This window comes from Lepidochelys olivacea (genome assembly GCF_965140295.1).
Source record: "Lepidochelys olivacea isolate rLepOli2 genome assembly, chromosome: 1".
Taxonomy (NCBI): domain Eukaryota; kingdom Metazoa; phylum Chordata; order Testudines; family Cheloniidae; genus Lepidochelys; species Lepidochelys olivacea.
The window spans coordinates 213,053,656-213,067,205 of record NC_140411.1 but is presented as its reverse complement, the minus strand read 5'-3'; the positions used below and the strand labels follow the sequence as shown (position 1 = coordinate 213,067,205).

The window sequence follows — 13,550 nt, the reverse complement described above, 5'->3', positions numbered from 1 at the left end:
ATGTTTGAGGGATTTCTCAAGTCCCCAGCTCCTTGAGTCAGGTGACAACAGGAGACTCAACTTTCATTTTAAAAAATGAGTAAATTTCTAGCCTTCATAGGCACGGAGAAAAACTTGAAAATATGACTCTGAAGCCTCAAACCCTGACATTTATTATTTGTTTAAACTCTCATGTTTTGGGGTCCTAACTCATGATTTTTTAATGCTTGGGGTTGGCAGTCTACAATGACCTGATGACCGTGTGGATGCTCAGGCCAACCCAATCCCCACTCTGCATGGGCTGACAAACCTACAACACTCCTTCCTTCCCCAACTTGATTGTGTCTGGTGATCATATCCCAATATTGTATTTACCATGGTGCAGCCTGGCTTAGCAGTCATAAACTCATGGGCAGCTAGTCCCCGGCCCCTCCCCTTCTGCCCAAGGCCCTGCCCCTCCCCTTCTGTCCCCCTCCCCCAGTGGAGCCCAGAGCACACACCTCTGTGGCCACCGTCCACCCTGCACACTCCCAGCCCCAGGCAGGTGGTGCAGCCAGAGTGCCCCCAGCTCCAGAGCTCTGGGTGGGCAGCATGGTCCCAATGCCAGGCGGATGGACCGATGGGCAGCACGGTGTGGCCCCAGGCCTTGTGCGCACCAGCCCCAGCCTACCTGCCCCAGCCTCTCAGCCACAGAAGAGCGGAAAGGGAACTGGAAGCAGGCAGGAAGGGGCCTGGGGGCAGAGTGTGGGCTGGGCCATGCAAGGCTGTTTGGGGAGGCACAGCCTTCCCCTGTCTATGCTACCCCCTGCCCATGAATAAACTAGACCAGATCTGTAAGAGAATCTCTTCTCAGGCTGATGCCCCTTTTGTCTGAACTGATGCCCCATGTTCATTCTCTCAGAATACACCTGAGAGACAGTCTAAGCTGTTACTGGTTCATGTACTCTTTGGATTCCACCACTGGAAGCAGTGCCTCAGGGATACAGGGCCATGTATTCTATTCCCCAGTCCCTCTGGGCCAGCCAGTCCCTTCAACCTGGGGCAGAATTGAAATGGTGTCCTACAGGTGAAAGGCTCCATGAACATAAGAATGTAAGAATGGCCATACTGGGGCAGACCAACAGTCCATCTAGCCCAGTATCCTATCTTCTGACAGGTTTCAGAGTAGCAACCGTGTTAGTCTGTATGCGCAAAAAGAAGAGGAGTACTTGTGGCACCTTAGAGACTAACAAATTTATTTGAGCATGAGCTTTCGTGAGCTACAGCTCACCTCATCGGATGCATGCAAAAGGTTTTTTTTCTCTCCTGCTGGTAATAGCTCACCTTACCTGATCACTCTTGTTACAGTGCGTATGATAACACCCATTGTTTCATGTTCTCTGTGTATATAAATCTCCCCATTGTATTTTCAACTGCATACATCCGATGAAGTGAGCTGTAGCTCACGAAAGCTTATGCTCAAATAAATTTGTTAGTCTCTAAGGTGCCACAAGTACTCCTTTTCTTTTGTCTTCTGAGAGTGGCCAATGCCAGGTGCTTCAGAGAGAATGAACAGAGCAGGTAATCATCAAGTGATCCATCCCCTGTCGCCCATTCCCTTTGATCCAGTGACTGACATACTGGTCCACCTCTCAGCAGGGGTGAAAGTAAGTCAAGTGACTTACCGGTATGCTGGGGCCAGTTCTGGCCCCCAGAAAGGGCGGGGCTGAAGGGGGTCAGAACCAGCTCCAGCCCACCCTGTAAGGTAAGTCCCCCCCTCCCCCACTGGGGTAGCAGCAGCAGCAGCCTGGGGAAGCGGCAGGGCTCCAGCGGCTATTTAAAGGACAGGGGCAGCAGAGGCAGTTGGAGCCCCAGCCCTTTAAATAGCTACCCCAGGCCTCTGGGGGCTATGTAAAGGGCCCGTAGCTCCCCTGCTTCTACTGCCCCGGTCCTTTAAATAGCCGCCGGAGCCCCGCTGCAGCTACTCCAAGGCTCCAAGGGCTATTTAAAGGGCCGGGGCGGTAGAAGCAGGGGATCCCTGGGCCCTTTAAATAGCTGCCGGACCACCCCCCCACCGCTACCCCAGGGCTCCAGCAGTGGGGCTCTGGAGGCAACCGCTACCTGGGGCTCCAGCCACTGCAGTACAGTGCACTGGCTCTTGCTGGTACGCCATACCGGGGCGTACCGGCTTACTTTCACCTCTGCCTCTCAGAGTTTGGTATGAAGGGGAAACCAGCCATGGTGTGTTATGGTTTCCAACATGAATGAAGTTCAGTAGTGCTGTCCCTGGGGTCTGCATACAGTACAGTCTTTTTTGTGCTCCTCTCCTGGATACCCTAGTTCTGTTTCTGAATCTGTGTTGGCAACTCTGTGAAGTGGGAAGGTCTGCAGCAGGTGCTCTACAGGTTGTGGGTGAGGGTCAGCTGGATGGATGGGCTTTTGGTGTCAGGGTTCAATTATAAAGCCAGGTTGCATTATACACCTAGGACAGCTCCTGCTGTTAACCCCCATCTTTGAACCTCCTTACCTGTCTGGTCTTCTTCCCTAATGTCCCCTGAACACCTCTATCTAATGCTGCCATGACAGTATCTTTACCCATTCCTGGGGGCTGTGAGTCCAGGCAGCCAAGATTAATCCTAATGCCTGTAAACAGGGAAACACTGCTCCATAACAAAATGTTTTTTTCTTGTCTTCACTCTCATCATTTCCAGTGGATTTAACCACTCTCTGGAACAGGGCTGGTACAAGGTGGTGGTTTTTATTCTAAGTGTCATTAGTTGACATGTAAAAACACAAGCAGCCACCAGTGCCTTTTTACACTAGCACACCCATTCTTGGTGCCTTGGTGAAACTGAACCAGTGGTAGAAATGGTGGAAATTTTAGGAACAAAGTCTAGTGTGGATACAGCCTAAGTCACCCCTGAGACTGACAACAGAACTATCCCTCCTGTGTCCTGAAAATCCTCCCTGGTACAGTACTCCCCTTCACTTCCTGCCCTGCACTGTTGCTGTTAAATATCTGCGGCCTCCCACTCTAATCTGCTGCACTGTTAAGATGGGTGGCGGTGGGAGCTTTGCCTGTTCCTTATGTCCCTCCCCAGAAGCCTGGGAAACTTCATTAAACATTTTGTCAATCACTTTGTTGCCACGGAAATGAGGTTATTATTAATACAGCATTTTAAAAACAGACACACATTGACACTCCAAATATAGAATTTTAATACTATTCTGTCCCCGCTTCTGCTCTCGGGCATTTTCATTGATGGGTGGAGCTAATAAGAGCGTGGACCTAATAAGGGGTGGAGCTAACAGAGGGCAACCCCCAAGTCATATTTATAACCTGTGAGCAGGCACAGGCTGCTCATGTCCCTGGCTCCTTCGTGCAGACCTGTTGCACTTGTCCCCCAACCACCTCAGCATACATGGAGGTTGCCTTGTTTCTGCCAGCTGCTGAGAAATATGAGAACATAAATTATCCATTGGGTCCCAGGAGCTGGGGGACATTGACAGTTTTATTTAAGAATCCCAATGGCAGTGTATGTCTTTGATGCAGTCTCATAGGTTGAGCTCCCTGAAGGTATGTGCCTCGCAGGCTTCAAGGGTCCTTTCATTAGCCTGCTGTCTGTCCTGCAGATGCCAGTCTTCACTGCCAGACAGTGAGCAGCGTCGCGCCCGATCAGGGCCCTCTTCCTCCTCCTCAGCACCCCCCAGGGAGAGGCGGCGGTCCCAGCGCAATGTGAGTGGGAGGCGGGAGCGGCGTGGACTGCAGGCTGGGGAGGGCAGAGGTGTCTCGTCGATGAATGTGGTGATCTCATCCCTGAAGAAGCAGGCGCTGGAGCTGGACCCTCTGGGGACCAGCCCCCCCTCAAGAAACTGCCGGAGAGTGGTCAGCTCATTTTCAGGGGGCCGCCGGCGGTGGTGGTAGTCATGCAGTTCAGGAGGAAGGAAGCCAGGGCCACCAGGCTTGCGGGGAGTGGCGACTCGGATGTCATCAGATGATGACCACTTGTGGAGAAAGGATGGAGTGGAGCGGTGGGAGGAGAAGATGCTAGTCTCATCGTGGGACATTCTCCGGGAGATGGGGACCTGAAAGAAGGTAAGGGGAGATGAAGGTGAGGGGAAGGGAGATACTGTGAGGTTTGGGGAAAACCTCAGAGATAGAGGGAAAGAAGGAAAGAGTTTCAGAGATGGGAATCCATGGGTTATACACATATGGGAGGCTAGTGACCCCTTAAGACCCCAACAGAGTTCCAAGGAGGGGAATATCTGGGTGCAACACACAAGAGAGAAGGGACTGGAGGGTAGGGTGCCCCTTGCAGTCCCTACAACTCACCTGCAGATAGTGCACCCTGTCATGGGGCAGCAGCATGTGACTCATTGGCAGCAGCTTGACGTCCCTGGGATCCCGTTTCACAGCCGCAGCGCCATTGGCATCAAATCGCACCTTGCAGATCCGCCCATCGCCGTAATCCTCACAGGCCCCATCTGGTGGCGATGGGGAGAAATGGTGCACAACACTGCCAGCTGGGAATCTCCTGTCACCACATGTTCAGGGAGCCTGCATACCCTCCTTTCACATTCCTTTGTTTTCAATGTGTCCCATAGCTCCTGCTGTCTGCCCTCTGAGCTCTCCCCTACCCTCTTCCCGCATGGCGAACCCCTCTTTACAGTTATCCCCGTCCTTGTTGGTCTAGGGAGTATTGGATCTACCCTGTCCCAGCTCCCATCCTCAAATGTCTTGCCACCAGAATGAAGAGAAAGATGGAAGCTCGGATCACAATGTTGGGGAGGGGGGTCCCACTGTGGTTTGGAGGTTTACATCCCGTGTCTTGCCCCACCATCACAACCCCAGCTACAACCCTGAATCCTTCCTAGCCCTGCCAATAGTACTCTGGCCCAACACCCAGTGCTGCCAGGCTCCCCCCTTTGCTGTCTGTCCCAGCGGCAGGGTTTGTGATGAGGGAGATGGAGGGAATATGAGGGGGGGCTTACCGTCATCCCCCTCTTCCTCTGTCATGATGGCCACGCACTGCTCCCACACAGTGCGGACATCAGCTCGGTAGCGCTCGCAGGACCAGATGAAGGAGGGAAGCAGCAAGGTCTGAACCATGGAGCACCAGAGCACTGCCAGCACCATCCAGGTGGGGGCGGTATCATAGCGCAGGCTGAAAAAACTCACCACCTTGGGGGTGGGAAGAAAACAGACAGTGAGGGGGAGAGAAACATACACGGTCACAGAAAGAGAGAGGGGGAAGAGACAGACGGCATGAGAGTGAACTGTGCAGTCAAATGACTGATTGGCAAAGGGTTCTTAAAATAATTGGTCTTGGGTTTTTGTTTTTTCAAAGTCTCCTTGTTTTGTCCCTTACAGATGTCATGAATGTGAAGGCTGGGCTGCCCTGGGTTTGCTGGAGGACATGGGGGCTTTGAGAGCACGTATTCTGCACTCTCACACGTTAACTGAAGATGTGAGACCTATAGCAGCCATCCTTTCTCAACAGTGTTCATTATGCACGGGAGTTAAAATAGGTGTCTACAAAGCACAGTTTCTATTCCAGCCCCCTGGTCTTGGTAATTCAGAGCTTTGCACACCTTTCAGCTGTGGGGTTAGCACTTTAAAAAAAAATTGAGCAAAAATAGTTTGTCCATTTTGAGAATAAGGCAAACATATTCCTGCTGCAGGAGAAGCAAATTCCTGCACCCTGAATGCCTTTAGAAAATACACAGGGCCAAATATAGAGACCTCTTGTTTGGGGAGAGGAGGCAGGTGAGAGCCTCTTATCTAAAGTCTTAAGCAATAAGGAGGCTGGGTTAATTGTACACTGCTGTCAGTGTGGAGCTAAAGGGACACAGAAAGGGGGCTTCCACATCCCTTCTCCAGTGGAACTCAGGCGAGGGCTAAATCACTCCAAGGAATGCAGCCCGCAGTGGGGCAGACTGAGGGGGCTAGCTGAGCACTGCACTGAGCTGGAGACCACCTTACTACATTCTCCACCCTCTCTTGGCCACACCTGCCAATCCCTTGAGAAGGGAATTGGGGAGCGAGTTGGTGTCCTATTGAGGTGAAGAAGGGGCAGCCTGCTCCTTACCAAGATGGGCACCCCGGTGAGTGTGTCATACAGGAAGACAATGGCGCTGATGAGGTTGGTCATCTGCATGGAGGTCTTGGCTGACTCTGAGCCATCCAGCGATGACCTCCTCTTGCCCCTGACATCCTCTACAACGATGGCTGGCACATTGAAGGTGTTGTGTGCTGAGGCGGGGAAGGAGGAGGAAGCTTCCTCTGTCTGCCGGTGACGACATCTTTGGTGCCTTTGGTGCGCCCACAGGGTCTGGTAGAAGGTGATAGCCACACACACCAAGCCCATAACGATCCCTCCCAGAAGCAGGAGGCTGAAGCAGACACCAAATCCCAGCCCAATCTTGCTGACGATGAACTGGCAGCCACGGGCATAATAGCGCTCACCATTGTTGTGCCAGCCAATGGAGGGCAGAGTGGAGAGGATGAATGACACCATCCAGATGCCCATCACTGCGTGCAGAGCCTGCTTCTTGGCATTACTCAGCCGGTAGTTTACTGGCCACCTCACCATCCACATACGGTGATAGGACAAGGAAGCCACTGTGAAGCAGGTGGCCAGGGCGAGGGTATAGTATGTGGAGACAAAGACCTTGCAGATGCTCTCGTTCCAGTCATAATCGGAGGACTCGCGTCGCAGCTGCACCACGGCATAAGTGGTGAGGGGAACAGCTGCCATGAGGATGTGGGTCCCAGCTAGGAAGCACAGCAGCAGCTCCAGGGGTTTGTGCTTCTGCTGCTTGGCTGTGATGCTCAGGATAATCCAGGAATTGGCCAGCAGGGCTAGCAGCCCGCATGCCAGCCACCACAACGAATTGTTGTGCAGGGTTGACTCTGACAGGTCACCCATGCTACTGCCCCCACCACGATGCATCATGCCTCCCACCTTGGGAGCTGGAGACAGGGTAGGAGGATCAAGCACAGGGACCCCGCACAGGGGCAGACAACTCTCGCCTCATCTGCTCTGGATAGGAAGCAAGGGGCATGCACAGGAGGGGTCACCAAGAAACATTGCCACAGGGCATATGGGAAGAGCTCCCTCTTTTTCTCTATCCCTTTCTTTGTGCAACCCTTTCAATCTGTTGCTCCTTCCCTCTTTTGCTCTCTTGTTATGTTTCTTTCACTCTTTTGATCACTTCCACTTATTCGCTCCCTTATTCTTTTTCCCTTCTCTTTCTTTTCTGTCTACCTCCTTTTCTCTGTCTTTCTCACTATCACTTGTTAGAACTTCCCCTCTCTCTCACACACATGCTTTCTTTTATTTCCTCTCCCTCTGTTCATCCTCTCTCCCCCTTTACTCCCTCTGAGATGGATCCCCTGCTTCATGCTCCATCGATATACGCCCAGTCTGAGTGAGACCTGCTCTCAGTTCCACCTTTTCCTGGGGCCTGTGAGGGCTACACCCAAGTAAACTGGTGTCTCTGGGGCTCAGACCTGTACAGATATTTCAGTGGGATGCAACTATGTGCCAGATCTTGGCATCTCAGTTCTGGTGCCTTAAGGGATGGAGGGTGGGGGGAGGGCTAACAGAGGGGTTCAGAGAGGCTGTGGGCATAATGGTGGGGTTGGCAAATGTACAGTGCACAGTCCCCCACTCACCAAACACCACAGCCTCAGGGAGCTAATGATATCTGCCCCCCCCCCGCCCTGCTGAAGCTGTAAAAGGGTGGGGGGAAGGACGGGCAATGGAGGGTGGAGGGAAGGAGAGGCAATGATCTAATCTGTCCAGGGTGCCCCAACCACCAGCCCTGCACACTGTCCTTTCTGCCACTCCCAGAGCTTGTTCTGTTCCTACAAGTCCCCCTCCTCTGGGCAAGGTGCAGGGCTCAACCAGTGAACAACTGGGGGACAGTGAGAAGGGAAGATCCTTTTCCCAGGCTCCCTTGGAGATTCAGGGCTCAAGATTCACTGCAGAAGGGGGAGAAAAGAGAAAAGGCAATTTAAGATATTTCCATCTCCCCAAATCTCTCAACATTCACACAGACAAATAGAGCATTCTGATCTAAGGCTGTGCAGGGTTCTCCCCAGTGGCTTTAGATAATAGACTATCCAGATGGATGCCTGTCCTGACCTGCAGCCCCCGCAGATCCAGGTCTGGCTCCCCTGCACCCACTCTCATTTCTGCTGCCTCCTGACCTGCTGCCTCCCTCAGCCCCTGCCATATTTGTCCTGGGATCCCCTCACACAACACTTCTGCTGATGCACCTCAGTCCTGATCCCCAAGCCCCTGCCCTGTGCTTCCAGTTGTGAATCTTTTGTACGAAGCTGTAAAGCACCTCAAGCCTGTCTTACAAACCCTCTCCCTCCTGGATTTCAGGCCTCAGATCCTCACATCTCTGCAGGTGCACTTCTGTCTTGATCCACAGTACCTATGCTATTTCACACTTGGGTTCCCCACCCAAAGCTTTGCTAATGCCCCTCATTTGAGATGTATCCTCCCATCCCCCTAATATTCCAGTTCTGGGTCCAGCTATGCCAGTGGCCTCCTGACCCACAGACATCCTGCGGTTCAAGTCTTAGCCCAACACATTTCTGCCATGGCACCTCAATTCTGATCAATAGCTATTCCAGGCCTGGACCCTCACACAAACCTCTACTCATGCCCCTCAATCCTGACCTGGAGGACCCAAAGCTATTCCTATCCTTAGTTCCCTGCATATCTCTTATGGTGGCCCCCAGTCCTGCTCTGCACTAGCCTCATACTATTCCAGCCTTGGGCTCCCCACAAAGTCCTGCCAATGCCCCTCTGTCCTGCCCTGCAGCTCTCCTGATATTCCAGTGCTGGGCTCCCCACACAGACCTGCCAATGCCCCTCAGTCCTGCCCTACAACCCCCCTGCTATTCCAGTCCTTAGGTCACATTATTTCTCTGCCAATATCCTCAAATCTTAATCCACAGTCCACTGTACCATCTCTGGTCACCCCACAGAGTTCTGATGATGCATCTAAATCTTGACCCACACATCTTAAATTCAAGTCCTGGGACAATATACACAGCTCAGCTAGTGCACCTCAATCCTGACCTGCATCCACTTGCTATGTGAGTCCTAAACTCCTGATACACAGCTCTACTGATGCACCACAATCCTGACCTGCAGCACCCACAGTTATATCAATCCTGGATTATCTGCACATCTCTGCTGCTGCCCCTCAATTCTGACCCACACAAACCCCTGCCATTCCAGGCCTGGCCTCCCACATTGCCCTGCCAATGCTACTCAGTACTGCAATGCAACCTCCCCTGGTATTGCAATGCTGGGCTCCCCACACAGCTCTGCCAATGCCTCTCAATCCTGACCTATTCAGATCTGCTATTCCAGTTCTTAGTTCTGATGTGCCTCAATTCCTCACCTGCAGCCTCTCTTTTTATCCTCAGCCTCATCTTTCACCCTCCACTCTTGCAATCTGAGCCCCTGTCGCTCCTTTCACTCTGCGAAGGTGCTGAGGCATGTGACTGGACCAGCCTGTCCTCCATGACTGGATTTAAAGACCCCAAGTCTCCCCACTTTGTGGGCTTTTTTAACATACCATCACCCTTGCAGTTAGGCCTGTGGCCTTTGGAGACAGTTATGAAGCTAAAGACCCCTAATAATCCAAGGAGACAGTATTTTATTGGAGGGGAAATTTCCAGGCCCCACTGTCTCATGTGCCCACCCACACCTGTCACTAAACCAGCCAGGACCCCTCCTGTTTTCCATGGGGTCCAAATCTGCTCCCAGGCACTGGTCGGGTGGCTCATGGTGTCTGGGTCTCAGAAGCTTTCTGCTGGCAGATCCCTGTCCCTGTCCCCTTGCTTGCCTGGGCTTCCTGTCAAAAGGCCACCCTCCCACCATCCATCCTGCCAGCTGGGAAGTGCAGCTCATGGACTCGTGACTCAGGGAAAGGCAGAAGAGGAAAAGGTCTGAGATGAAGATGACCCAAAAGGAGAGTGAGTGGGTGAGAGAGCTCTAAAGTCTAACAGAGATGGAGCAAGGGGGGAGTATCTGTCTGGCTGTGCTGCCTGGGTGGTGGGGAGGAAAGGTGCGAGGGCCAGGCCAGAGCTGCAGGGCCTCTTGCACCCACCTTGTCCTTTTGTCTCCTGCCCGAGGCACAGAAACTGGAAAGGGTTACAAAGAAGTTGCCATGGTTATTCCTAAGTGGTGGAGGGGCACTGGGGGCAAAGGATGAAGGGAGCAGTGCAGGGACAGGGCAAGCTGGTTTCCTTTTCCCCTCGAGAGGGATGCAGGGGGGAGCACAAAGGAAAAGAAGGAAAAAGTGGTGGCTGGATAGAATAAGAGCCAGGGAAAGAAGGACAGAGAGGGACAGGGACAAGGTGCAGAGGGCCCCATGGCCAGCAGAATACTGACCAAAAGAGTGATAAGGCCTTAGAGCACAAGCCTCTGTGTGTGGAGGTGACAGTCACCTCCAGGGCAGGAGATGCATCCCGATGGGCTGAGAGTGAGACGGGAGGGGGAGTGCCAAGGGGGGCACACTTAGAGATCGCTAGAGAAGAGGGAAGGTCGAGGCAGGGGGAAAGGAGGAAAAGGCGAAATGCAGCGAAGGGCCAGCCCCCTCCCCCTGGCCACACACTGGTGTCTGGAGCTGAAGGGACCCATCTTACCTCTCGCTGGTGCTGGCGCTGCCATGGCGACCGGAGCATCTCTCCTTGTGTGTGCGGGCGGCTCTGCCGTCCCCCGCTCGCTCCCTCGGCCCACATGCCCCAGCCACAGGGCGCCGCAGGCAGCGGGGCTCGGCCCCGCCAGCCGCCCGCCCGCCGGAGTGACAGCAAGCGAGCGCGAGATGGAGGGAGCAGCGCTGGCTCCGGATCAGTGGCGCTGGGATCGCCTGTGCTCAGCAAGGAGGGGGGCGGGTGGCGGGGCGAGGAGATAACAGGGCTCAGGCTTAATGGCTGAATCGATCGTCTATTAGTGTGTGTGTGTGTGTGAGAGAGAGAGAGAGAGAGAGAGAGAGAGTGAGTGTGAGTCCCTCCCCTCCGCACTCCCCGAGGCGGGTGTTGTTCTGCTGGGCTTCCCAGCGGTTTGTTTCCTGTTGGGAGTAGGAGGAGTGTGTGTGTAGGGTGCTCTATTGTGTGTTAGCCTGGGAGAGGCCAGGCTGGTGTCTGCGTGCTCTGCAGGTGTGAGGGCGTGTCTAGGTTACGGAGCAGACAGGCTGGTGTGTTACAAGTGTGAGTTGTGTGTGTACTCGGAGAGAGTAGATGGGTGTGTATTACAGGTGTGAGATCTGTGCAAGTGTGTAAGGGAGAGGGAAGACTGGCCTGTGTGGGTGACAGGTATGTGTGTGAGGCAGAGGGTATACTGGGTGTGAGTGGGGTATGTGGGCAGGAGAGGGCAGGCTGGGGTGTGTATGTGTGTATAGGCTGGGGTGTGTGTGTTACAGCTACACAGCAGGGCCCAGCCCTGGTTTCTGAGCTGGTTCTTGGCACGATTCAGCTGCAAGGGTAGCTAAGGACAGGCTGGGTTCAGCACTCATTCAGATGCAAGACACCCATTGTCAGCAGCAGGTAGTTTCCCAGGTGCAGCCAAAGCATTCCAATCTGTCTGGCTCTGTCCCATCCTCCCCTTGCTCCCCCACCTTGGACAAATTTGGAGACCCAGATGGACTGGGACTGAGATCCCTCCTGGGCAGAACTTGAGGAGTCCCTGCCCCCAAGAGAAGGAATTGTGGGGAGGGAGCCAGGGTATGAGATGGAGTCAGAGAGAGAGACTCAGGGGCTTAAGTTACAAGAGGCCATGGAGGGGCTGGTGGCTTCAGAGAGGTCTCTGCATGAGATGAGACCCCAAGAGCTGCCTGGGATGGGTCAGGGTATGGAGATCTGACTCAGCTGGATGGTGGGGTCAGTCAGCTGGTCTGGGGCCTTCCCCCACCATCATTCAACAGCCTGATCCCAGGTCAGGGGTATGGGGAAGGCTGGGATAAAGGGGGCTGGGGGCAATGCCCAGTCAATGTCACCTCTCAGATCAGAAGTGTGAAGCTCCAGGCCCCATTGAATCCAGTGGGACTAAAAGATTTTCCCAGGACAATGGACACCCACAACTCCCTCCCTCCTCAATGTGAGGGCCCCTTAGTGAGGTGACTGCATCAGCCAGAGTCCTCATGTATGTTATTTCTAGAAGCTGGCATCTCCCTCTATTAGAATTATTACTATTTATGCAGGGTATTTCCAAGACACCAATTTAACCATAAATTCCTTTATTAAATCCAATGGCTGAACTGTATTTATACATTTGCTCTAAATGTGCCTCAAAAGCCTAAATAATAAGCAATTTATTACATCCAAACAGCAACAAAACATTGATAAGCATTTGATCAAGATACTTAAAAATGGGCTAAAGCAAGTGGTGCTTAGACCCATATTGGTCCGCTCCAACTTGGCCAAGCAGCTCTTAGCAATGAACCTTTTAAGAGTTTACTTTTTTATACTCTTTAGCAAACAAGTAACATCATTGCCAATTATCAGGCTTAACTAAGGCCAGATGAAGACGTTTCTTATGTAGTCAGTTATTTACTGCATCTTGTACCCAGTTAACCATGTTTTATTTCTATTACTTTAGACCAGACTGTAAAAAGATAACACTGATATTTTGAAGGGTCCCTACAAGTTTAACACAACTCTTCTTTCTTGTGTTCTCATTCTTTTTGGTTCCATGCTTTGAGTCTATGTGCTCATGCTAATATTGCAACTAAATTTAAAACCATAATTCTCCCATATCTAATGAGGGCCTAGATTCCTACATCTTTCCTCCATCTGGGCTAAGGATGGGATGGGAGTCAAGGGTTCAAGATACATAGAGATCCTGTGGTCCTCCCAGCTTTGCTGTGTGCACTCAAAATGCAGTGCTCATGCCTGACATGAGACCAGGGCACCAAGTGATTTCATCTGAGCTCAACTGGCTGGGGTGGGGTTGGGTCCCAGATATAGCCATCTGTTGTGCTGTGGAACCTTGTGGCTCTTGGTGGTGTAAAGTGATGAAACAGCAAGTTAAGGATGGTGGGGGTGGTAATTTCATAAGAACCAAAGAGATCTGCTCTCAATCAAGGCATTTTTGCATCTTATTAGCACCTGGGCATGTGGCCCATTTCAGAGGACATGAGCAGAAACAGGACAATATCAGGGTAAAAATGGCTTCATGTCAGGCAGAGAGACATAGAGTGAAATGAGCAGGGATAGAGGGCCCACTTCATCCTTATCCTTTACTCCAAAGAGTCTGTCCTGGCTCCTGGCTTGATACCAGGTTTTCTCAGTTGGCACTGGCAAAAGGGATGTGCTAGGGGCATTCCCAAAATGTGAGAGTGGCCACAAAGCCACTGTGTTCTGGTCATTTCTAGGAACATAGGAATTGCCAGACCAGATTAGCCCAGAGTGGTCCATCTAGTCCAGTATCCTGTCTCTGACAATGTTCTGTAGCAGATGCTTCAGAGGAAGGGTCAAGAAACGCCCTGGGGACAATTTATGGAATAACCTGCCCCTGGGAGTAATTTTTTCCCAGTTGCTGTCACTTAGTGGTTGGTTTATG

General features: G+C 52.4%; 1 protein-coding gene across 1 annotated transcript; it reads right to left on the bottom strand.

The window, feature by feature from the left end:
- Positions 1-3,153: 3,153 nt before the first annotated feature.
- On the bottom strand, positions 3,154-10,978 carry GPR162 (G protein-coupled receptor 162). Its single transcript, XM_084621905.1, has 5 exons — positions 10,637-10,978; positions 6,048-7,945; positions 4,951-5,140; positions 4,292-4,443; positions 3,154-4,044 (listed from the first exon to the last, which is right to left on the bottom strand). The coding sequence occupies exons 2-5, from the start codon at positions 6,912-6,914 to the stop codon at positions 3,514-3,516; spliced, it is 1,740 nt and encodes a 579-aa protein (XP_084478031.1). The 5' UTR covers positions 6,915-7,945; positions 10,637-10,978; the 3' UTR covers positions 3,154-3,513.
- Positions 10,979-13,550: the final 2,572 nt, after the last annotated feature.

Coding starts and splice junctions, on each gene's coding strand:
- GPR162 (XM_084621905.1), bottom strand. CDS start 6,914: ATGATGCATCGTGGTGGGGGCAGTAGCATGGGTGACCTGTCAGAGTCA. Junction 4,444..4,950: donor AGAGGAAGAGGGGGATGACG/GTAAGCCCCCCC, acceptor CATCGCCACCAG/ATGGGGCCTGTGAGGATTAC. Junction 4,045..4,291: donor ACAGGGTGCACTATCTGCAG/GTGAGTTGTAGG, acceptor ACCTTCTTTCAG/GTCCCCATCTCCCGGAGAAT.